Source organism: Acinonyx jubatus, chromosome A2, assembly GCF_027475565.1.
Source record: "Acinonyx jubatus isolate Ajub_Pintada_27869175 chromosome A2, VMU_Ajub_asm_v1.0, whole genome shotgun sequence".
In the NCBI taxonomy this organism is placed as follows: Eukaryota; Metazoa; Chordata; class Mammalia; order Carnivora; family Felidae; genus Acinonyx; species Acinonyx jubatus.
In genome coordinates, this window is record NC_069383.1 from 92,133,594 (window position 1) to 92,159,221 (window position 25,628).

The 25,628-nt window shown below is 43.4% G+C and overlaps 1 protein-coding gene across 2 annotated transcripts in view; it reads right to left on the reverse strand.

Annotated features, from left to right (window-relative positions):
• Positions 1 to 2,588: 2,588 nt before the first annotated feature.
• AMPH (amphiphysin) overlaps positions 2,589 to 25,628 on the reverse strand; it is a 248,408-nt gene continuing 225,368 nt past the window's right edge. For both annotated transcript variants that reach the window (XM_027071625.2, XM_027071623.2), the window contains 4 exons: positions 14,346 to 14,555; positions 12,030 to 12,260; positions 9,085 to 9,186; positions 2,589 to 3,879 (listed from right to left, as the gene is read on the reverse strand). In XM_027071625.2, the coding sequence (XP_026927426.2) occupies positions 3,772 to 3,879; positions 9,085 to 9,186; positions 12,030 to 12,260; positions 14,346 to 14,555 (651 nt within the window). In that variant the 3' untranslated portion in view covers positions 2,589 to 3,771. The remainder of the gene's footprint in view (positions 3,880 to 9,084; positions 9,187 to 12,029; positions 12,261 to 14,345; positions 14,556 to 25,628) is intronic.

Here is a 25,628-nt window from a genome sequence, read left to right on the forward strand (position 1 = left end):
CCCAAAAATAAATAAAAAACGTTGGAAAAAAAAAATTAAAAAAAAAAAAAAGAGGATAACCAAGGAGTTGCAAACTTCGTGGCCAGACTATTAGGCTTATTCCAGCACACTTTTTTCGGTTTCTGTGAGCAATGTATCCACCCTTGCTGTGTGCCCTGGGCAGTGCTGCCCTCCAGCAGCCAGGGCTCCTCCCAGGTGGCTCCACGTGCAGGATAATGAGAAAGCAGGTCTGACTGAGGCCAGGGTCAAGGATGAATAGAACCCCGTGGCTGTTCTTTCTCTAGGTTTGCTGCGAGAGTATCGGTCACCGTCTTCTCTACACAGCCACCCCATGTCCAATTGCATTTCTCTGAGTCCTAAGAAGACCATGGCTGTGCCACTGTGCAGGGGAATGAATGCATGATGCTCATGTCCAAGGTCTGGCACATAGTGTTGGTTAAGACAGTCAGCCGGGTTCCAAGTAAACACTGGAAGGCAGCTTGGGCTCTTCTGGAAGGAGCAGTGGGGTCCCAGCAAGGCAGAGCAGCCTGTGGGTAAGGCTTTGAGGTGTTCAGCCACCTGTCTTGTGTGGCCTCAAGCTCGGAGTTTCAGCTCTCTTTATACTCCCTGATCTCCCACAAGCTTTGCAGTTTCCCAGAGACTCTTTGCTGGGCCATTACCATGGACCGTGGGGTCTTGCTAGGAGTTTTCCAACAGCCTGATCATAGGCTTTGGCATATGATGAGAGATGGCTCGGCATTCGGGGCCAGCACATGCTTTCCTAGCGGCCCAGGCCATGATCGAGCTACTGGTGGTGTTTGGGGTCCCTCAGAAGCTGTCCCAGCCGTGTCAAGAGGGGCAGGCCACGGCAGAGGCAATGTGACAGCACGGCGCACAGAGCTGTCCCTGTCCCAGGGCCCAGCTACGCTGATACACTATTAAAAATTCAAATCGGGAGAGGGCTCGCTTGGCAATTAGAAACATCACTCAGGTTTAAATGAGCGTCTGTTTGAGGTACTGGTGGGAATGCCAGTTTGGTGTCTGTTTAATAAAGACCACAGGCTTGCTCTATGTGATTCTCTGAAGGGCTCTGGAACTATTCAAAGGTCCAGGTGCCACCGGGTTTGAAAGAGAAATGTGAAAACACAAACAGTGGGCACAAACAGTGGGTAGGGCTTGCTGGGTCAAGGCCATTTGGAGTAAAACACTGCTGCAAATTTGCCAACATAGTGCGAGGGGGTGTTCTGAGGGTGCTTTGGTGGCCTCAAAACCGCAGTCAGACTGACAGAGGTGGGAAGAACCTCCATGCTAGGAACCACATGTCCCGTAGAAAATCCATTCAGTGGAAAAGAAAATTCACTCCCTATCTGTAAGCGTTTCTGGAGAAGACCACTTTCCCCTGTTTGACCACCCGCCCGCCCCCCCGCCCCATCCTGTTCATTTTTCAGTGCTTTGGAAAATGGAGGACCTTGAAGATTTCTGGAACAATCCAATCACTTGTATTTGCTGTTGGTATTTTCTTCAAAGGCTCTAAACCAGGATGAAAGGGCTCATTAAGCACCTGTCATTTTGGAAGGACTTGTTAAATGCATCTAGGAATGTTACAGGTGTGGGAAGAAACACAGGTGTGTGTCTGAGAAGCTGTGTCCCCCCCACCCCCAGGCTCTGCACCTGTGGAGCCACTAAGAGTGGGGGTGGCGAGCGCGAGGGGGGTCTCAGAGGAACTGCGCCAGAAGAGGCACCAATTATGTTTCAAGACCACTAGGTGTATTTTATTATAAGAACTAAAGTTCCAGTCTCCTCTTAAAGTTCCGGGTCCTTCGTACTCCAGTGTCAGGAGTGGCTCTCTAGGACTCATCTTAAGTCGCTGCCATTTATGTGAGGAGTTATCAGCTATGCCACCGGGCAAGGACTGTTATTTTCTTGCACTAATGTAGCACTCGTGATGAACCAACCTCCCTGCAAATCAGCCGCTGGGAAAATCCTAGCTCCGTAACAGCGATCTCCCTAGTAAGAAACGTGAAGGGAATGCACTAGGAGAGCTGAAACCACACATCAGGAAAACACACCAGATTCAGAAGTCTGATGATGCCTATTCCAGACCAGCCAACATTGCATACAGGATTACGCCAGCAGAGAAGAGTGAATCAAATGAAGGATTTTTGTTTGTTTAAGAACGCTCTTCTATAAACAATGGCCCGGTGAAATGACTTTTCTATTCCGCGTGATCTCTTTGTACGTCCCTATGAACATGAACATGTCAGAAAGAAAAGTGACCGAAAGATGAGGCTGACGTGAAAGGAAACTGCTGATGATGAAGGTCGTCAGATTTTCGGTGACACACAGACGGTCACAGCCGGTGCCACCGAGGGGCCTCTGTCCACAAAGCTGTTATTTGTGCTGTAGTGATTGCTGGGCAGCAGGGACACCGAATGACCAGCAATGACTGGGAGGGAGGGCTCTGGGGAAGGGAGGCGGGCTATGGAGCACAACCCGGAGGAACAAGCGTATTTCCGCACAAATAACAACTCCAACAATACACTATTTCAAGCAGTGCATCCGACTGAAACAAGCTTCCCCAAACAAAGGACTCTGCGGAGGAAGTAGGATAATTGCTGGAGATTACCAATGGTTTATTTGGAATGACACAGCACTGAAAACATAGTCGTTACACATGATTTGTGGATACAGCATACATCACCTATCTTATTTCGGGACAATCTGGGAAGATGAGTCGCATAAATATAAAGAGTTGGAAATATATAGGAGCTTTTTTTTTTTAATATATATATAGTGTTCTTTGGGGGTGGACTTTTATGCCCCATCAGGCAGCCAATCTTAGAAAGGCAAAAGTTAACACTACATAGCTGCTCATCCCAGCTAGCTTACCTCCAGCCACCGCAGCCGGACACCTAGACAATGAGGCTCGGCTTTCTCCAAAGGGACAGCAGCTCTGACATGCTATTCGTCATGGCATCCTGAAAAAATGCACATTACAAAACACAGATACTGTCGACTGTTTTGGCAATGGGATGGCGGGTTTTGCCCGGAGGCAAAACTACAACTGTAAATGCCAGACACAGCCAGGGCAATGCATGTATCAATGACACTCGAGAGGCAAAGAGCTCGGATGGAACGAAAGAAAGCAAAAGGCAACTATGTATATGTAGCGTTGTGCTGGGCATACACATAGATCGGGGAGAGATGGGAACTAGCGTGTGTACCTGTGTGTCCTTATACATATACAGAGAGAGAGGTGGTGGGAAAGAACACTGAAAACGTGTGCCAACAGTTTTTTAAACACCGTAAACTTGGGAGAGAGCCAGCACGTGCTCACACCTGTGCAAGGGAACAAGATAATCTCAAACTACAGGATAACTCATCACGTCTTCTGCAGGACAGCCGCTCAATACCATACACTTGGCGCAGAGAAATTAAGGTTCTGGTCTGGAGAAAGCTACTGCAGCACTGGTGGGAGGGGATCAAGTACAAGAGTCTCCACAGCTTGGACAAAGCACAAATAAACCTGTTAATCGATAACGTGGGAACCAGTGAGGACCTTATCTGTAATTTACTTTTTTCTCTCACATTTTTTGTGTTTTTTTTTTTGTTTTTTTTTCTTTTATCTTTTTTTTTTTTTTTTCTTGCACACATGCTCCATTGATATATCTTTCCAAGCTTTGTCTGGCACCAGCCTGTAAATCATTAAGAGTGTAATAGCAAAAGTGAACGTTTTGGGTTTTCCCCGCGGGTTTAAAAACCCGATAGGCTCTTTCTACAATATTTTTGGCCCTAATCCAGGCGCCGGGTGAAGTTCTCTGGAAAGAGGCCTTTGTAGGTGGCGAGGTCTCTATATTGAAGCCAGTCTGATTCCTTCACTCCCACCAGCCAGCCTGCATCCTGCAAGACAAAGACACGGCTTTCAAGGTCTAACAAACTACTGGAAAAATCTGCACTGCCAAGAATTAACAAAATAACTTACATGTCTATTTTATTTATTTATTTTGAGAGAGAGAGAGTGCAAATGGGGAAGGGCTGAGAGAGAGACAGAGAGAGAGAGAGAGAGAGAGAGAGAGAGAGAGAATCCCAAGCAGGCTACAGGCTGTCAGCGCACAGCCCGATGTGGGGCCTGAACTCACAAACTGTGAGATCATGACCTGAGCTACAATCAAGAGTTGGATGCTTTACAGACTGAGCCACCCAGGCAGCCCCAAAATAATTTAGTGTTGTGATACTGCACCAGGATGTTACATTATACATAAACCAGTGTCTGAAAGCAGTGGGAAAGCTCGTCCCAAATAAGTTATTAGGTTTAAAAAAAAAAAAAAAAACAAGGGGCATCTGAGTGGCTCAGTCGGTTAAGGGGTGGACTCTTGATTTCAGCTCAGGTCATGATCTCACAGTTCATGAGATCTAGCCCCACTTCTGGCTCCACACTGACAGTGCTCAGAGCCTGCATCGGATTCTCTCTCTCTCCCTCTCTCTGACCGTCCCCCACTCACGCTCATTCTCTCTCAAGATATATAACCTTAAAAATAATAATAATTATAAACATTTAAAATTATTTATTTTCTGGATCTAGTATAGCTAACTGAAAGTTAATACAAATATTATAATTTTGTATATAGTTAATTGACGTTAATTGGATTACGACAGGAGTTCTTAAGGAAGAGGAAAGGATTAAGAATGATAGCCAGTGCAGAAAGAAAAGCACCATGTACAAACATGTCGTGCACAGGAACATTCCCTATCCTGTGGGTCACAGGGAAGAAACGACTTAAGGACCCAGGTCAGGATATAGTGCTGGCAAAGCCATGGAAGGCCTAGTATCTCATCCTGAACCTGCCTGGAAGGAAGAACTCTGTGCCCCAGCTCACATCATGTGACCCAAATAAACCACCACACATAAGGCTTATCAAATAACCGCTAGATAGGTGTTAACCTGATATTGCCATTGTGTGTGTTGTTGCTGTGACAGTATCTCATTTTTCGAGTTTATATGAACCACAAAGCAGGTTGTTGTCATGACATGCTTGTTGGAAACATTCCTGTGTTCTTTATAAAGTATTTCTCACAAACATCTGTCTTGTAGGAGTACCATCATGAACAGGAAGACAGTTAGCCACAGGAAAGTAAAGGGAGCCACTGTGTGTGGCCATTCAGCTCGGGAGACGACAGGTGATACTGAGGACGAAGGCTGCTGTTTGCCCTTGGCCTGTGGCAGATCAGCAGATCCCGGTTGGAAAACGCTGAGTGGAAGGAGCAGCATGAAACCTACAGACCTTATAGTGCAAAACTAGCGGGCAATGACTTGTCTTGATTATGTTAACCAATGCACGAAAGAGATCCCACTTAGGATGAAGGATGGAGAGATTCAATCAGAAGCAACTCTCAATATAGTTCAAGTACATCAGATAAAATGAGGTCTCAAAAATTAAATAAAGAGCCTGAATACATTCCCTCTTGGTGTAATCTGAGGCTATAAATTGATGCTGCTATATAGACAAGCAATATAAGCATTTAGACAGGCCAATTTTCGAAGGTGGGGAAAGAAAAAACCCGAGGAAAAGATGACTCAATAAAATACCTGATAATATCCTAGCTAGGAAGGGAAATGTCCTCTTGAAAATTATGATGTTATATATGTGAAGGGCAAAGTTATACTTAAAATAAAAGATGATAACTAAATTTTTTCTAAACCTCCAGTAAGCATCTAAAAGGTCATATTTCCCCCCACAAGTGTCTATATTTGACTTTATTTACAATGAATGAAAAAATCTAATGGAGCCAAGTAGAATCATGCATTTTAAAATTGTTTCAATAAAGAACAAAAGTTATGGACTGGTACAAACTCATCATCAAGATGTATGCCAACACGTATACTCTGAAACACAATTTATATAGTGAAGTGAAAAATATTAGCCAATATCAATCTTGAGCCGAGGCAAATCGGGAAAATTAAATTTTAACTGCTTAAAATGTGTGGTGGACGAGACTTACAGTTTTGGTAACGGCCAAATAGCTTGTGTCAGACAGGTGCTTCTGCACAGAACAATTATAACCACTAGAATGACTATATATTATACAAATCTACATATGTATATGTATACATATTTGCAACTACTTATGTACAGAAATAATAAAATATGTAATATAAAAGTTTATATGATAGGATTATTACAAATCATGGGGTTGACGTATATAACAACTATTTGAAGGCACTGGCACCGACCAAAAAAGCAGGCCAAAAATGGAGAATATTTAACCCTTGAAAGTAGGAAATTGCACTGGGTGAGATCTCTGCCGATACAGCACCCCACCCCCGCGCCCGAGGATTAGCCTCGGCCTGTGTGACACAGGGCATTCAAAGGAAGAGTGGAGGGCTTCCAGAGGAACTATATTTCTATGGGGAATATCTTGAAAAGAAGAGATCAACAGAGGCGGGTTCCCAAGCATGCAGAGAAATTCCCCTGAAATCCTGAGCGGCCCCCACAGGTTGTGAATATACAAGGGGTCCCCCAAGGAGAAAGGAACACAGGGAGGCAGAAAAACTGAAGACAAGTTTCAGCACTGCCCATGGAGGGGAGACAGAGTTTAGAGTTTAAATCCCACCAAGTTAGGAAGCCTGGTGAATCCTTCAGGTTATCTACTCAAATTTCAGAAGGGCCATTCTCAGAAGTAAAAGATGTCTTAGGACTAAGAGTTCATCCTTAAAGAAAGGCAAAATTGAAACAGACCCACCCTAACAAAGCATAAGACAAACTTCCATGAATTCAAGCTAATTATCCAGTTACCTCCATGTCTGCTGGAGGAAAAAGAAACAAGCTTCAGAGACAGAAAACAGAATCCAGACTCTACAATGTGTCCAGTATCAATAAAAAGAAAAAAATTGCTGGAGGGGCGCCCGGGTGGCTCAGTTGGTTAAGTATCTGACTTTGGTTCACGTTATGATCTCGTGGTTCTCAAGTTTGAGCCTTGCGTCAGTCTCTGTGCTGACAGCTCAGAGCCCGGAGCCTGCTTCAGATTCTTTGTCTCCCTTTCTCTCTGCCCCTCCCCTGTTCATAATCTCTCTCTCTCTGTCTCTCTCTCTCAAAAATATATAAATGTTAAAAAGAAACTTTAAAAAATTACTAGATATGAGAAAAAAAAGGAAAATATCCCCTGACGATAGAAGTGTGTGCTGAGATGGTCTAGCTTTTGGAATTAGCAGTAAGAAGTTAACACAGCTATTATAAAAATATGTGCACATGCTTACACTGAAAGATAGCAATAATGAAAGAATAGATGGGAAATCTCAGGAAGGAAATGGCAACTAAATACAAAACCAACACCAACATTATAGAACTGTGTTAAGTACAGCATCTGAAATGAAAAAGTCACTGGATAAGCTAAACAACAAATTCAAAGTAGCAGAAGAAAAGGTCACTGTACTTGAAGACCAATCAGTAGAAATTATCCAACCTGAGTACCAGAAAGAATTACATATTGAACAAAAAAGGACAGTCTTAGACATCAAGAAGTCCAACAGATGTATAATTAGGGACTCCAAAAAAGAGGAGAAAGAGAATGAGGCAGGAGAAGAATTTAAGAAATATTAGCTGAAAGTCTTCCAAATGTAATGGAAAACATCAGGCTACAAATCTAAGCAGCTCAGTGAATCCCAAGCATGAAAACTACAAAACAAATAAAAACAACAAAACAAACATGCCCTAAGCACATTACATTGAACTGATGAAAACCAAAGATACAGAGAAATTCTTAAAAGCAGTTAGGGAAAAAGTCACAGTATATATATACCCAGAAACAATGCTAAGCAAATGGCAGCTGATTTCTAGTCATAAATAGCAATAAAACAGAGAACATGGAGAAGTATCTTTAAAAAGTTGAAAGAAAAAAGTCAACTCAAAATTCTTTCTCTTGGGAAAATATCTTTAAAAATGAAGATGAAAGAAAGACATTTTCAGATAAACAGAAACTGAGAGTATATATTGCCAACAGATTAGCCTCGTAGGAATTGGTGAAGAAAATTTTTCAGGCAGGGGCACCTGGCTAGCTCAGTCTGTGGAGCATGTGACTCTTGAACTTGGGGTTGTGAGTTTGAACCCCAGGTTGGATGTAGAGATTACTTAAACATAAAATCTTTTTTTTAAAAAAAAGAAAGAAAAAGAAAAAGTGCACTGAAAAAGAAAAGAAAACTTTCAGGCAGAAAAGAAGTGAGACTGGATGGAAACTCATCTATATATATATACACTTAATATTTAGAGCTTTTAAAGCTGTATTGTTACTATTCATATCTAATTTAATCTTATTATGGTCAAGACTTTGACCCAGCACCTGTTCTATCTTGGAAAGTGTATTATCAAGAGAAAGAACAAAATGTGGGGCTTGGGAAGCCTTGACCTCTAAAGTAGCAACTTTATTTTGGAGGGTAAAAGGCTCAGAAACCTCCTTGAGAAGATGATGGAAATTATAGCTCTTCTCTCCAGAAAAACATGTTCAATAGGCACATGTATACATTTTGCATGCTATTTAGGGTTCACAAATCCTACGAATAAGAACCAAATGGAATTCTTGGCACCTTCACATCAGAACACTATGCTCAAAGGTGATTTTTTTAAGAGTCTTTTAAAATTGAGGTATAAATTCTAGGTAATGAAAACATTGTTTAAATGTACAGTTTAGTTTTGACAAATGCATACACATGTGTAATCCACACCCCTATTCAGACAGAAAACATTTCCATCCCTAGAAAGCTCCCCCATGTTCTCTCCTGGCCAATCTCCCCATCCCCAGAGGCAACTACTTTTGAGGGAGATTTTTAGTGCACGTGGATAGGGGCCACATTTCCTAAAAGAGACAACATCCCTAGAAAGCGGATGCAAAATAAGAAATGGTCCTCTATTTGTATCAAAAAGAAACAATATAACAGCATCCCCAAAAGAGGTGTCCTAAAAAGCTTCCGTTTAGCCATGTCCTGTACTCATAAGCCCTAAGCGCCCTGTAGCACTCAGGCAATAGAAATGTCTTCAGGAAGTCACTGCGTCCAAGAGACCCTCAGAAAAAAAACCAACATAGCCCGTAGGACCTTTCAATTTCACTCTTTACCTGGTCAGCTTCTGAATCTGAGGGGACCACCAATACCACGTCACCCCTTTGTAAGGTAAGTTCATCAGAATTTGCTGCCTCAAAATCGTGCAGTGTTTCCACCTGCAAAAGATTTTAGAAGAATTTACTAATTTTATTTTTTTAACATTTATTTATTTTTGAGAGAGAGAGAGAGAGATAGACAGAGCATGAGCGGGGCAGGGGCAGAGAGAGAGGGAGACACAGAATCCCAAGCAGGCTCCAGGCTCCGAGCTGTCAGCACAGAGCCCAATGAGGGGCTTGAACCCACAGACCGTGAGATCATGACCTGAGCCAAAGTCAGACGCTTAACCGACTGAGTCACCCAGGCGCCCCGAATTTACTAATTTTAAAAAGAAAGGAAGCGTAACATTGAAGTCTCTCAGCCAGATGAGCAGCAGGTACTTGTAGAAGCCTCTCCAACCCGGATAAAAAAGACGGTGATTCTAACATACCTCAAGGGAGAAGACCTCTGAACAGAGAAAGAAGTCCTGTTTACTTAAAACATCCAATTCTTGAAGACTGACAGAGGCAGTTTGGATGTACATTTAGTAACACAATACCTTCTGCAAGAGTTGAAACGTAGTGCTTTTGTTAAATTTCAATTCATCATATTTTTATTAGAGATTTTACATTTTATCACTAATGCTTTATTATTGTTCATTTTTAAACTTGAACTAAAAATGCCTAGTTGGAAGTGCCTCTAACCTCACTTCTGTCATGTAATTAAGGATTGGAAAAATCATCACTTCCCATGTTATATGGGAAGTACTATTTAATTAAACGCAGGGATCAGTTCCTGTATAAACTTCCTTCCCTAGCTTACTTTTAAACCATGCCAATCTGTTTCTTTTCTTTCATTTTTTTTTTTAACTGAAACATAGGGGCACCTAGGTGGCTCAGTTGGTTAAGTGTCTGGCTTCAGCTCAGATCATGACCTCATAGTTTGTGGGTTTGAGCCCCGCAATGGGCTCTGTGCTGACAGCCCAGAGCCTGGAACCTGCTTCGGATTCTGTGTCTCCCTCTCTCTCTGCCCCTCCCCCGCTCACTCTCTGTCTCTCAAAAATAAATAAAAACGTTAAACCCAAACTGAAATCTATTTGGGGTGCCTGACTGGCTCAGTCGGAAGACCACGTGACTCTTGAGCTTGGGGTCATGAGTTTGAGCCCCAAAGTGGGTGTAAAGATTACTTAAGTAAAAAAGTAAAATTTAAAAACTGAAATACAATCATAAATAAATAAATAAATGTTGAAATATATTTGACAAGTAATATTATGCAAATTCAAGGTGTACAACATGCTAATTTGACACATTTATATACCCTAATATGATGCCACTGTAGCACCTCTACTATGTTGTGTAATTACCATTTCTTTCTACTGGTTGGAATAATTAAGATCTAGTCTCTGAGCAAGTTTGATGATTATAATACAATATTGTTGTCTGTATTCACCATGTTGTGCATTAGATCTCTAGGGCTTAGCTTCTACTCATAGGAAGTTTATACCCTTAAACAACACCTGTCCTCTCTCCCTACCCCCTCTCTTTCCCCTTTTTTGGAAAGATTTATTCAAAATTTGATTATAAAAATTTTTTTAAAAACCAAAGTAGAAAGAAGAGTATAATGACCCACATACTCCTCACCAGCTTGAACAACTATTCAGTCATGGACGGGTGTATTTCTCCCATGTCCCTCCCCTTAGCCCTACCCCCCTGAGGTTAAGGGATTGGCTGTACTCTGCCTACAGAATGATAAAATGTCAGAGCTGGAAATGAGGATCTTATTCTCAAAGTCACTTTGCTGCTGAGAAAGAGAAGTGCAGAGAGAGGAGTGATGTTCCTCGGGCCGCTGCAGTTAGTGAGGGGAGTGGGGGTGGCCCCAGGGAGGCTGGCTTTGCAGGGAATCCCCCTCCTTGACTTCCTGTGCTCTGCTTACCACACAGCGGACACCCGCCCTCACTAACCACACATTTAATTGCTCCTCTGCGTGATTCATTCATAAATCCACTCCACCCGCCCCGCCACCATCTGAGGTAGCAAGGGGACAGGTCTCTAATGAGCAGAGAGAGAAAAAAAAGATGACTAGGGGCACCTGGGTGGCTCAGTTGGTTAAGTGTCCAACTTTGGCTCAGGTCATGATCTCACGGCTCATGGGTTCGAGCCCCGCATCTGTGCTGTTAGGACAGAACCCACTTTGGATCCTCTGTCTCCCTCTCTCTCTGCCCCTCCCCTGCTTGCATACACACACTCTCTCAAGAATAAACATTTAAAAAAAGAAAAAAGATGACTATTCCTCTCCACTCCCGCCCTCACAAACACACTTAAATTTAACATTTGTGAAAGAAAAAGAGCTGAGTTTTGAAACGTAAATTCATATTATGGAACTGAAAATTCCCACCTATATTCTATTAAGGAGGATTAACTGCCTTTGACACTTAGCTTAAGCCAGTGTTTTCAGGTATTTACCGAAAACAGGTTTTGGGTAAGGCCCCTTCCCTTTATGAAAGCTCTAAGTAGCCTTTTTTTTTTTTTTTCAAAAAATTTTAAATGCTTATTTACTTTTTAAGAGATGGAGAGACAGAGTGTCAGTGGGGAAGGGGCAGAGAGAGAGGGAGACACAGAACCGGAAGCAGGCTCCAGGCTCTGAGCTGTCAGCACAGAGCCTGATATGGGGCTGGAACTCACAAACTGCGAGATCGTGACCTGAGCCGAAGTCGGACACTTAACCAACTGAGCCACCCAGGTGCCCCTCTAAGTAGCTATTTGATGGTGTCTCCAAACATAACCTTCATCCCATTGATTTGAACCTTTCTTCCCTCCAGTGCAGAAAAAGAATACATATTGCAAAAGGCAAAAGTAAACAGCCGAAAATCAAAGTTTCCAGCAAAAGGGCCTCAAAGCAGAGGAAGGACAACTGGCCACCAGACCTTGTAGAGGAAGCCGGGAGGCACTTCCTGAGACAACTGGCTTGTGGCTGGAGCGGAAGGCACGGGCTGGGAGTCCTCACCCGCCCTGGGCTCTGCGGCCAGCTCTGGCGGCTCGCTGGCAGAAGCCGCGGCCATGGGGGTCTCCTTGGTCTCTGCCACCTCAGCTGCTTCGTGTTCTTCCCCTTCATTGTTGGAGGCGGGCTCTATGACGACTGAAGGGATGACCTTCTCCTGCGGGAAGAAAAATGTGATGGTGCCGAGCAGAGGCTGGGAGCGAAGAAAAGACTTGTGCACTGCTTCCATCCCTGGCATACCCTCCATGGCTCCCACTTTCCCCACATCCTCTATTCAACAAAGTGCCCGCTGTTCCCCAAAACTGGCCCAAACCTTGCAGGACCTTCCTCCTGACATGGCCTCCTTTCTATCTCTCCTGAGACAGAAACCCTTGGCAGGATTAATTTCTGGACCCCTGAGCAGTCAGGCAGTTTGCTGAGAAGTGGGGTTTCTGTGGATATTGGGAAGGGGGTAGGAGACTGCAGGGAGGGAAGGGGAGTCATATCAGGGTGGGGAGACAATCCTGAAAGAGAATGTAGTAGGGTTCCAGGAATGGCCTCGTTTTTGCCATGGTCCACTCCTGTCCCACTGAATACTAACACTGTTTTTTTTTTTTAATGTTTATTTATTTATTTTGAGAGAGGGAGGAGGGGCAGAGAGAGAGGGGGAGAGGGAGAATTCCAAGCAGGGTTCTGCACTGTCAACATGGAGCCCGATGTGGTGCTCGAACCCACAAACTGTGAGATCATGACCTGAACTGAAACCAAGAGCCGGACGCTGAAGCTAATGAGCCACCCCGGTGCCCCCTAACACTATTTGGAGGGGACATATAACCTCCTGTGATCGCTTTTCTCCCAGGGTCCCACGGGACTCCTGAACAGCCTGCAGCCATATTGCAGTTTGGAGAAAATCTGCCTCTGCTTTGCTAGTTGATTATCGTCAGAGCCCACACTGCAGTTACAGTTGGAGGGCGCTAATTCCCCACCCCCCCACCACTCCGAAGACTCTACTCTCCAGGGGTAAAGCACCAGAGGATCAAGACCCCCCTTGTATTTTGCAACAAAGATGAGCAAGAAGAGGAATTTGACTAGCATAATAGAAGTCTTGGAGATGTTTACTGCCTTTCCAGTCAAGTTCTACATTCCCTCTGATATCAGTGGGCGCTCCCGTTATTTTGGGAGAAACAGCCCAGTTATTATTTGGAGAAAAGAATACACTCTTTCAACAAGTGTAACCATGGAATACAAACACACTTCTGGCACTGTGACAAGAAAACCTGGTGAACAAATGGAACATATTTTGAGGCATTTCTCCAGATACCAGTACTCCCCGCTGTTTTTCTAGCGGGATCAAAGGGATCACTTGGTTTCAAGCTTTGAGTAACCCTGGAGAAGATTCGGGACAGATTTCTCCTGAGTAAACTCATCAGGACAAAGGAAAGCAGAACACTGAGAGCCCTTTTCACTGTTACCTCCTGGAATCTAGAAGAACCAAATGTGGGGTTTAGAAGACCTTCCCCCCCCCGCCCCGCCCCCATCGTGAAATATGGATTTGTTGACTTTGAACACTTCTCTGAAGAAGCCAAGACCTGAGGCCAATCGGGCAAGTTCATGTATGTATTTAATGACCTGCTGTCTTTTGTCCTTTTGAATGTGCAAATGAGGGGCGGGGGTTGGTGAAAGGAGCCTAATGGTGAATTTGGGGGCACTCTAATAATAAAAATAATCCCTACATATTACTAAGAATGATATGATTTAACTACTAATGTTGGGTTCTCACTGGGTGCCTGCCACCGGGCTAAAGCACTCACTGTAGAGCCATTTTCTCACGTAATCCCTGCCACAGCCCCATTATTCTGTCACATTCTCTCCCTCCTCCCTCCACCTCACTTTTTCATGGTCTATGCTTCCTTCTTTTTCTCCGTCACCAGGGGGGCCTGCGTGAATCTCACAATGCTGACATCGAGAGAATGCCAGGACCATTCTTTCTGAGAAGATTATATATATACACATATAAATATATAGATAACAACAAAAATATAAATAACATATATAAAATGAATTTAAAATTTTAAACATATATGAAGTTATATGATGATACATATCATATATTAACGTAGATACAATTCTATTTTGTGACGTGGGGCACCACACAATGGCCACAGACCTATTCTGCACCCAAAGGGGAGATCAGCACTCCCCAGGAAACAGTATTTCAACTGGCACCACCTGCCCGGAGCCTCCATTTCACTGGGACACTCACCTGAGGTGCTGCTACTTCGGACTCTTCGGGTTGAGATCTGTCACCATCCACGGCCTGTGCAGTATCCGCGTCGGTCCGGGCCTCCTCTACACCTGCTCCTTCCCCAGTGGGAAGAGCTGCCTTCTCCATCTCTGCCTCCTCCACCGGGGCCTCCTCAGCAGCCGAAACCAAGGTTGCAACAGTCACATCAGCATCCGTCCCAGGCACGACCTGCAAACCGGGAACCGGACAGGTTGTGTCTGTACCTCCATGGGACTCAACAAGAGTCAGACTCGGCCCTTCCACTTCCATCCCCGCTCCTGAGGCTCATCGGATGTCGAAGTTCTCTGTGACGTACCGAAGCCCAGGATTCAGGCATGGTGGGGCCCGCCCTCCGTCCATCAGAGCTGACCTCTCTTCCATGGGAACAAAAGGCACGGCACAGGGAACAACGGCCAATGGGAGTGTAATGGCACTGTTGGGTGCCGATGATGGGTACACTTATGGTGAGCAGAGCAGAACGCACAGACTTGTCAAATCACTACGCTGTACACATGAAACTAACGTAACCTGCTGTGTCATCTACACTTCATTTAAAAAAAACGGAAAATGACGACCCTTCTTCCTGAGCCCCCAACGATGCCACATTCCCCAGCTTCCCTTGCACTTCACGGCAAATGGAATTTGAATGAACGTGATGTATGTCATTCCTGAGACATGGCTTTTAAGGGTGGTTGGTCCCCTTCCCAAGGTATTTCTATTTTTGTCGCCTGAAAGTGGATGGTGGCAAAGCCCTAGAAGATATCTGAGTCACAAAATGGATGGGGACCGACCCCAAAACCCGGATCAGGGAAGAAAGCTACATTAAGAAAAGCATCCTCACCATGCAAAGTCAGAATTTAGAAAAACTGCATTTGAGTATAAACTCTAAAATCTTCGTGGGGAAGGTCCCAGAAGCTAAATTGCAATCGTGAAAAAAATATATTGGGGAGTTTTCTCAATGGGACTTCCTGGGAATGAAGGGGAAAAAAATTTTGTTATAAAATATGCATTGTAATCAAAAATCAAATCAAATTTGGGGTCCTTTAATATGAGAAGTCAACTAGAAAAGAAGTTAAAAAAATTTCTTTTGGGAGGGCTGGGTGGCTCAGTCAGTTAAGCTTCTGACTTCAGCTCAGGTCACGATCTCATGGTTCATGAGTTCAAGCCCCGCATAGGGCTCTGTTCTGACAGTTTAGACTGGAACCTGCTTTGGATTCTGTGTCTCCCTCTCTCTCTGCTCCTTCCCTGCTCACACTCTCTCCCTCAAAAATAAATAAACATTAAAAAAAATTTTATTTCTAAGGTTGGACATAGTCAAAGAAGAGCTTTAAGTAGCATTTAAAACTTGCAAAAATTAAATAAAATGCAATCAGAAGTTTTATTTTTGAACAGATTGGTTATAGAGCACACATCTAAGACTCTAACATCAGTTTGGCAGGCCTGATTTGCAAAGTCCAAATCAGAAAAGACTGAGGAAGAAGAATAATCAATTGATCTTATATAATACACCCAAGACACATATTTCAAAAAAGTGATCTGCTGTGATTAGCATTAGCTGTTCCTCTTCTCTACTGAATAAATTCCAGCCAGCTTGTCCCGTTAGGTTAGGAAAGTTCTAGTGTTGCTGATACTGACTGCCACACCCAGAACAGGAAATGGACAGTGCAAAGCAGGCATCAGAAGTAGAAGACGGAGAATGTGAGCCACAGACCTAATATCAGAGCAGCACAGTTTAAAATTTTTTTTAATTTTATTCATTTTTGAAAGAGAGAGCGCAAGCAGGGGAGGGGCAGAGGGAGAGGGAGACACAGAATCCAAAGCAGGCTCTAGGCTCCGAGCTGTCAGCACAAAGTCCCATGCAGGGCTTGAACCCACAGACTGTGAGATCATGACCTGACCTGAAGTCGGATGCTCAGCTGATTGAGCCACCCAGGCGCCCCCAGGGCAGCACATTAAAAAACAAAACAAGGGGTGCCTGGGTGGCTCAGTCGGTTAAGCGGCCGACTTCAGCTCAGGTCATGATCTCGCGGTCCATGAGGGCTGTGAGTTCTAGCCCCGCGTTGGGCTCTGTGCTGACAGCTCAGAGCCTGGAGCCTGTTTCAGATTCTGTGTCTCCCTCTCTCCGACCCTCCCCTGTTCATGCTCTCTCTCTGTCTCAAAAATAAATGAATGTTAAAAAAAAATTAAAAAACAAAACAAAACAAAGAACCCTTCTTCTGACTCAAATTTATAGGTAACAGATGAAAGAAAACCAACCCACCACAGAATGCATTTGTATACAACATAATATTGTGCTTTCGGGATGAAAAACAGTGCTAACAGCTATCCTATTTGTTACATGGCCAAGTATTACTCATATTCTTAGAAATTTACTTGCCTGCCTTATAGGAATTTGGCTCTCCACACAGTGTGCAGTGATCCAACATGTAGTCACAAACCATGACGTACCATTTCCTTCTTTTTTTTTTTCCCTACCCCATCTTTAAAGTACTGGGTTCAGAAAAGTAATGCTTATACGAATGGTAACACATTCATTTACAGCAAATTTATATGTGAACAATTATTGAAGTGGGGATTCAGATTCTGGTGAATGACGGCACATTCCCCTAAATACAAAGTTTGTTCAAAAATTTAAGAGAACTGCATTTCTTGTTTTAAGTGAACACGTCTTTGTGTGCATGTATCGTTGCTGTTGTCAGGGGAGTGATAATCAGCACATAAATCTGCAGGGCATCTTCATTCCAAGAACAATGAACAATTATTCATAGCTTTGCCATTGAAGAAATCAACGGACTGTCTCCAGGATCCTAAGGACTTCCTGGCAAAGTTTCTTCCACATCGGAAACGATATATAGTGTGCATACAGTGGACTTTCAGACTCAAATGTAGAAAGCATGTGGTGTTATCATAATTCTGAGTCACTTATGCTTTCCATCTGCTTGAAAACTCACACCTATGGAGTGAGTATCTCCCTACTCTTCAACGGCATCAAACCAGATGGATTGTGTATCATGCAGATGGTACACACACATGCACACATACACACAGTCACAGATCAAAAGGCAACCATTGTGTTGTTGAACAGGCTACCCCTCCCAATGATTATGCACAAATCCTTCCATCCATATATGTGCCAAGCACAAACCACTAGGGATTGGATTTTACTCTCAACTGAACTGATGTATGTCCAGAAGAGAATATATTTCTGTGAAGTCTTAATGGTGCTGTCAAAAATAACTTAACTCTCTCCATACAAAAAGAATGTTAATCAGGAGTCCCTGATTTATCTCTAGTGCTCTAAAGAGCTATCAGGTTGATCATACCAGATCTTACGACTGCAAGATATACCTGGCAGTATGTTATCACCTTGCCTTTGCTAAATAATTTAAACAGCTGTCATTGGCTGGATGTGATTGAGACCTTGATAGTGTGGCTGCTGTGATTCCAGCCACCAGCAGGTGGAGGCCAAGGGCAATGTCTGTCCCCAGCTCGGATGTTTTGCTGATCTCAAAGGAGCAAATACCCCAGTTTCCACTGGTCAGCAATTTACCTGATCTGTCACATACACGAAAAGTGGGGGGGGGGGGGGGGGGGGGGGGGGAGAATGATGGCCAACACAAATCACCAAAAGATTTAAATTAAAAATGTTAGTAAAGGCGAAGTGTCAAGGAAACAGACACTTTGACTACAGATAAATAAATAAGACATTAAAACAATTCTAAATGAACTACTTGGAAGAGGGCAGAAATTAACACGCTCCCATTCTTCTCTTGAGTCCATTAGCAATGAATTCCCATTTCTCTAGCTAAACATAACACTTAGATTTTACAGACCTTAAGACTATTTCAGAAACATAGAAAGACTGTCTGTTACCTGTCTTCCTTCCTTTCTGCCTCCAGAACTGGCTTTGAAAATCAAGAATGCCCACTCCTCCTTTTATGTCTGGAATCTGTTCCACATTTTCTGCTCTTACCAAAATATCTCCAATACATATTTACTGACTGTAATAACAGAACAACATAAACATACACTGGAAAACAGGACTCCATTTGCTCAGACTAGGTGTGAGCTCCAGATAATATCAGAGACAGATTGAAAAAGTGATTTTCAGTGACAGAGTTATCCCTCTTTTTGTTATTATTTTTATGGGTTCCAATTTGTTAGCTATTTGTAGATTTCAGAAATGGGAAACATTTTCTGGACTCTGCTTACTTACTACTAGAGATGTTACAACTGCTAGGAAACACCACAATGATTAATGACTGCTATCTGTTGTTTGTTTGTTTTTTTAAGTGTCATCGGGGAGAGCAGAGGACTGAAACTAGTGAAAGTATTTCAAGCCTATGACAGTCAATGTTGTTAAATTTTTCTTGTCCCCGCAAATGTTAAGAGAAACACCATTATCTTAACTTCTGCCCCAAACGTACTATCTGTGTGGCACCTGGGTGGCTCAGTTAAGTGTCTGACTTCAGCTCAGGTCATGATCTCACAGCTCGTGGGTTCGAGCCCTGCGTCGGGCTCTGTGCTGACAGCTCAGAGCCTGGAGCCTGTTTCCGATTCTGTGTCTCCCTCTCTCTCTGCCCCTCCCCTGATCACATTGTCTCTCTTTCTCTCAAATATAAATAATCATTAAAGAAAACCTGTACTATCTGTTGGCCAAATAGATTTATGGTGGGAAACGGCTCATGCAAAGAGATATAAAAAAGTTCTCCCTGCCCTCGGGCACATGTTGACTGTACCCAATGGGCCCACTGAAGCAAAGGCATCCTGACTAGTGGCAATTTGCACATGCATCACAAAAACCACAAGCACCAGCAAGGGCTCTCACTTTATCACACCACGCAGATCTTACTGCTGGAGCTCCTGCTTCAACAATCTCTTTGATGGAAAGCATTTTGGTCCCGGCATTCGTGCCAAAGCCCTTCCAAACACCTGTTAGCAAAGCTTCCGGAAGTGGAATGCAATGAATTCAATGCAGCAATGGGGTGTGTATCCCACAAAGCAGGGAAACACAACAGGATGATGGAAACCAGCCAACCCCTCCAGGAGATGGCGCCCGGAAAGCAGGTCCACAGGGACCCAGATTCCAGACAAGAGTAGTGATTGGCTACACGATAATTTGCAATCTTGTGTAATTTATTGATTTATTTTGTTTACTCATTGTTTGTTTTCTTGGCAATGTTAGCTCTGAGCAATGGCGGAAAAGCCAGCAAGGTCTGAGGACTACCCTAGAATGAAATTCCATACTTACGTATCAGCTAGGCGATTTTAACTGAAAATAGGCATTTCTCTGATAAAAAAATAATGGATACCATGGGTTTAAAAACAATAGAAGAAATAACATTTCACATATTACTCATTTTCTGTGCTCAGAGGGGCTTTATTGTCTGTTTTACAACACACAGATTATGTTTCTTAGAAAAATTGTATCAATGGTTATATAATTTGTACTTTATTGTTTTTTCTTTTTCTTTTTAATGATTATTTGGGGGGGGGCAGAGAGAGAGAGAGAGGGAGACACAGAATCTGAAGTAGGCTCCAGGCTCTTACCCACAAGCACAGAGCCCGATGTGGGGCTCAAACTCATGACCCCTGAGATCATGACCTAAGCTGAAGTTGGACATTTCACCAACTGAGCCACCCCGGCGCCCCTATTGTTTTTCCTATTTAGCAATTTTCCTATTTAGCAATTTAAATATTATACTAATACTCTGAGAAAGGTCTTTGTTTATAACCATATTTATAGCAATTGCTTAGACGAGACAGGTAAATAGTTTCAATACTCAACCATAATCCCTTTATTCATTTATGATGCCTTTATTGAGTTCTGTTTTTGAATTTTTGCCCAGCACTTTATTAGGGTAACAGTCAATATGGAGAAAATAAAAAGAATCATACACTGAACATCCAAGTGCCTCCTACCTGGGACTTTCAATCCACATGTTACATTTGCTTTATTCTGTCTGTCCAGGCTGACTGAGTCATCTTTCAGTCTATCACAATGTTTTCCAGGAAATTCTATGGTGACTCTGTAGCCCTTACATATTTGATAATATCTTTCTGCTGCTTCCATATGTGACCAACTATACTGTCTTGGGGTTAAATAGCTACAATGTGATTTTTTTATGTTCAAAATCTGCATGTTGTTATAATAGTCCCTGAACTTTAGTGCTGGGAAGGGCAAGTCCAAGGCCTGCCTGGTTGTTCTTTGGTAGCACATCTCCCCCACCCCCCCATCCCTGTCCATGTGAAATGCTTGCAGAACTTTCTTCCAAGGTCTGAATTTAAAAGTTTGAAAGAATACATTCAGATGTTAGTCTCTCATCAATAGTGCATTTTTGTTGGTGATTTCTTGTGATCTGCACGCAGCAATTCCTTCAACTAGAAAACTGAGGAAACTTTCAGCTCAAGCCTGTTTTCTTCTGTTGTGCTGGCTGGTGTTGCATCTGCCTTTTCTTTTCCTTTTAATGTTTGGGGGAGGCATTAGCGGGGGAGGGGTAGCAAGAAAGGGAGCCACAGAATTGGAACAGGCTCCAGGCTCTAAGCTGTCAGCACAGAGCCCCACGTGGGGCTCAAACCCACAAATGGTGAGATCATGACCTGAACCAAAGTCGGACACTCAACTGACGGAGCCACCCAGGCGCCCCAGCAGCTACTCCTTTCTTTAAGGTGAACAGTTATCCGTGAATCCTCTCCTCAGTCTTTGACTCCTGCATCTATTACCTTTGCTTATGATTTCCCTCTTTGTGTCAGGAGAGCTCCCCCTATCTGTCTGTCCTATCACAAAATCCATTCTCTACATTATGGCTTCTGGTTTTCACCACTTCTGCAAATTTTAATTCTAATATTACATTTCCTCCCCTTAAAACTGTTTCTTACATCATCTGCCTCATAAGCAATTCCCTTTTTATCTCAATGCGGTTACCTTATCACCACCACTCTCATTTTTTGTTTCACATAAGGAAGGACATCTTGGATTTTGCTGACAAAAAATGTTGGTAATTTTATCTTGTTCTCTAAAGATAATTTAAACTCTGTATCCATTAGGCAATGTTTTCCTCCTTTTGGGTTGCTCTCTCTACAGCCATTTTAAAAATGTGTTGACTTGTTTTATTATATAAAATTAGGGGACATCTCTCTAGGCCTGATCAGTAGACACAGGACCATCTTCTTGGCTCCTTTTATTCCCCCATCTGGAGATGTCCTTTCCAGAACAGGAGCTGGGGAAGGATGCATCAAGTGTCTACACAAAAGCATCTGTCATGAATGCCTCCATATGTGTCAAAGGACAAACTGCTATGAGAGAAGCAGCAGACCCAGAATGACCTTGATGCTTCGGAAAGATGCTCCCACCCCACGGGGGGCTGGATGCCAACTGCCTTCTGCCCAGATTGGATGAATGAAACGATCACATACTTATTCATGCCAGGCTTCGTTATCATCCTTTAACGATCTGTTTAATCCTCGGTTTGTGCAAAGTCCTCTGGTCTTGGCTAATACTTCCAGAATACAGCACCACTGATACTTTGACTTTCTTTGTATACTTAAGTGTAAAGGGCATTAAAATGAAAACAAACAAACAAACAAAAAGCCCAACCCTGGTAATAGTGAAGCTGATGTAAGTTCGTGATTTTTTTTTTTAATGTTTTCAGGTGTCTCATTTAATTTTCAGTTATGTGCTCCTGGGATGCATTTCATTTTCACTAAAATACTCCTGGGGTAAGTGACACAAATGGTAACTAAAGAATGTAAGAAATGTACTGTATATTGTTAATTTGGTTAAAGGACATTTTATACCAGAGTCAGAGAGTAGCCATCTTCTGGATACTTGCTCTTGGAAGAGGCACTTGGCCCAAAAGGTCACTGAATTCTAGGCTTGCCAATTTACCCCAAACGTGAAGAGTAAGAATTCTGATCCACAGGCAGACTTCTGCTTGACAGGTTCAACGTATGCACATCCCACAGCCGGTGGGGAAACTGACCTTTACTGTGACTCTAGAGTTTTCTAGGCTTTACACCCCTGGTTTTTCACATTTATTGCACATTTATGTGCCCAACACCCCAATTAGGTATCATTCCCATTTTCTACACAAGTCAACGAATACTTAGAGGTAAAGCAACTCACCCTGTCAGTAAACCAGGAGCAACACAGTTTGTCTAAGTCTACATTCCGTGTTTTGTCACACCATCCCGAATCCCAGAAGACAATGCACCACTCCAGAGTTCTGTAGTCATCCTGAGATGTAGAGCATCCCCATGGACTCACTGCTTCCTACTGACAACTAAGCAAGTGATGCTTGGTGAAGAATGTTGAGTGTATTTTCACAAACTCTAATGCATTCACCTGTTGTCTTGGAATGCCATTCTTTATAGTGAGATTTGTAGATTATAAATAAAATCTTTATCCACATACATGCACTATTTATGGGGCACCTAAGCAAACATATCATAAAATCCCTCTTAATGGAGAGCTAATTATATGACAAAAAGATAACGAGAAATGGTTGGTTGGGTAGGATTTCCCTAACGTTAGTTTTGCCGATCGCCCTATAGATGCATTGTTTAGAAAGATACGTATGTGGTGGGAGAGAAGGTCAACCGTCTTTTGGCTTTACCCTCTGCACTACGGAGTTACAACTGAGAACACTTAGAAACTCGGCAGTTGGACATTCTCGGTTATATTCACGTTAGAGACGAATAGGATCCCAAAGCTGGAAGGGCCATGGGGTTCATGTAACCCAATGTCACCATTTTACAGATGAGAAAATGGGATGGAATGCCAGCACCACTGGAGAGAGAGCTGGAGTGCCAAGTCTTAGTTGTGATTCTTCCACTAATCAGCATGGGAGCTGGAATGAAACCGAGTCCCTCTAGAAAGTCAGAAAGGGAGATAAATAGCATAAAGGAAATGCTGGCCACAGGCCACCCTTGCCTTTTCCTACCCATCCCTTAAAATGGATCCAACCTGAGCCCTTGACTTGTCTGAAGATCCTAACATTTGTGTCTAAATACAGGATTTTCCTCCAGATGCATTTTAAAGAAAAGTCTAAGAGGCAACTAGCATCATTTTAGCCCCAAAGACTCCTGTACTGAGACACAGGCTAGTGGCTGGTACTCCTCTCCACACAAACTATACTGAAAACAGCTCAGGCCTTCATTTTTCTTCAGCAGGACTGCAGAGGTGAGTTCTCCCATGGACACCACCCCCAGTGGTGTTCCTTTCCAACGGGGCACCTGGTATTATTACAAACTTCATTTGATAGATCTATGTGCGTCCCTTCCTAATAAAGGAGTTTAGTGGTTTTCTTCCCCTTGACCTTCATCTCAATCATCTTTTTTCAATCTACTCTCTGAGAATTGCCTGCAGTCCCATCATCAACCGTCAGCAACCGGGTCTCAGCACAACTCAGCCACTGGGAGCAGGGTCGCCATGGCAACGTCTGTCAGACCTAGCTCCGTACTTTAAAAATTAAGATCTTCTGCAGAAATGCCAAAGTTAATGAATTTTTGGTTGGTCTGACCTTTCAGGTCATGGCAGAGTATCCAATAATGATACGTATTCAAACAATAAAGTTTTAATTAGAGATTTACTTGCAAAGTCTATGACATACATACCTAGGACAAGTGGATTTATCTTTCAAAGCAAAGGTGAATACGGCGTACCACATGCTCTCAGAGATGGGGATGTGAGCAAGTACCAGTTTCCAAGGAGGCTGCAAAGGACAGCTTCCGTGGATACTGCATGTAGTTTCAGAGGCTGTTTAAGGAAAATGCCTTTACAGCACAAGGAACAGTTGACCCTGCCTGGCCGCATGATCTGTCTTTGAATGATACATAAAGCATTTGCTGCCACTGCTCAAAGTGCCTTCTTGTGAGTGGACCGACGCTTCAGTTGGCTGCCAGACACACCCAGAGACTAGACCAAAAATGGTAATCTGCAAATCACCGAAATGTCATCATGGTCTATTGGCAAAACTCCCAATCTTGACCTTGCCAAAAACCACATGCGCCTTTCTGGACAGCCTGGAATCCGGCCAGATGATGGACTGGAGCCTGAATCTTGGGGAAGGGTAGGGAGCTGACAGCGGCATGTGGAAGATCCAACTGCACACCTCTGATGTTGCAGCCTTCGCATAGCTCGAGGTATTGGTAAGTAAAGCCTACTCCAGGGTGGTGGGTCAGCCCAGTTGCCTAGCAGATACCACAAGGGATTTGGAAATGCTTACTGCTTTAACGTAATAAGTTGTAGATTCTTGAGCACAGGAACAGAACATATAGTTTAGCAGGTACAGTGCTCTTAAAGGAAGATGGGCACACTGGCAGAGGCAGGTAAAATCACTTCCCCAAGGCCACCTCGCTGCTTAGCCATGGAACCCATTCTCCAGACTCTCAATTCAGGGGTCTTTCTGTTACAGCCTCTTTGATACTTGCTCTACATCCAAAGTGGGGGATTAGGGGCTCCTGGGTGGCTCAGTCGATTGAGCATCTGACTCTTGATTTCAGCTCAGGTCATGATCTCCGGGTCGTGGGATCAAGCCCTTTGTGGGGCTCCTCACTGAGCATGGAGCCTGCTTAAGATTCTCTCTCTCTCTCCCTCTGCTGTTCCCCCGCTCACCTGTATTCTCTCCCTCTAAAATAAAAATTAAATTAAATTAAAAAAAAAAAACAAAGTGGGGGATTAGAATACACGTTCCTTCTGAGAAGTTCAAGGCTGAGGCTGCACAAACATTTCTGCTTTCATCTTGACCCTTCAGCTACAAACCAGGAACTTCCACGGAGTCTAAGCATTAGTGGTGGGACATGCTGGGGTCAGGATGGGGAGATTTCCGCCTTGCTGTGACCCCGATGGCTTTAGTTAGATGTGCTGTGAAATCGGTCTACAAATGTACTTTTTAAGAACTTTGTAAACATTTTTCAATTATTTTATTTATTTTAGAAAGAGAGCATACAAGGGAGGGGCAGAGAGAGAGAGTGAGATAGAAAATCCAAAGCAGCCTCCGCACTGCCAAACGCAGACCCTAACACGGGGCTCGAAGCCACGAACCAGGAGATCCTGGCCTGAGCCAAAATCAAGAGTCAGGTGCTTAACCAACCGAGCCACCCTGGCACCTCTACAAATGTACTTTTATAAAGCCTGCTCTTTTTAAAAATATAGTAGCTGGTGCAGTTGGGAGATGGCTATCTATGGATTAAGATGCCAGGATTTGAATTTCACATTACCACTTTCTGGGCGTGCGAGTTTGGTTAAACCACGTATGCTCT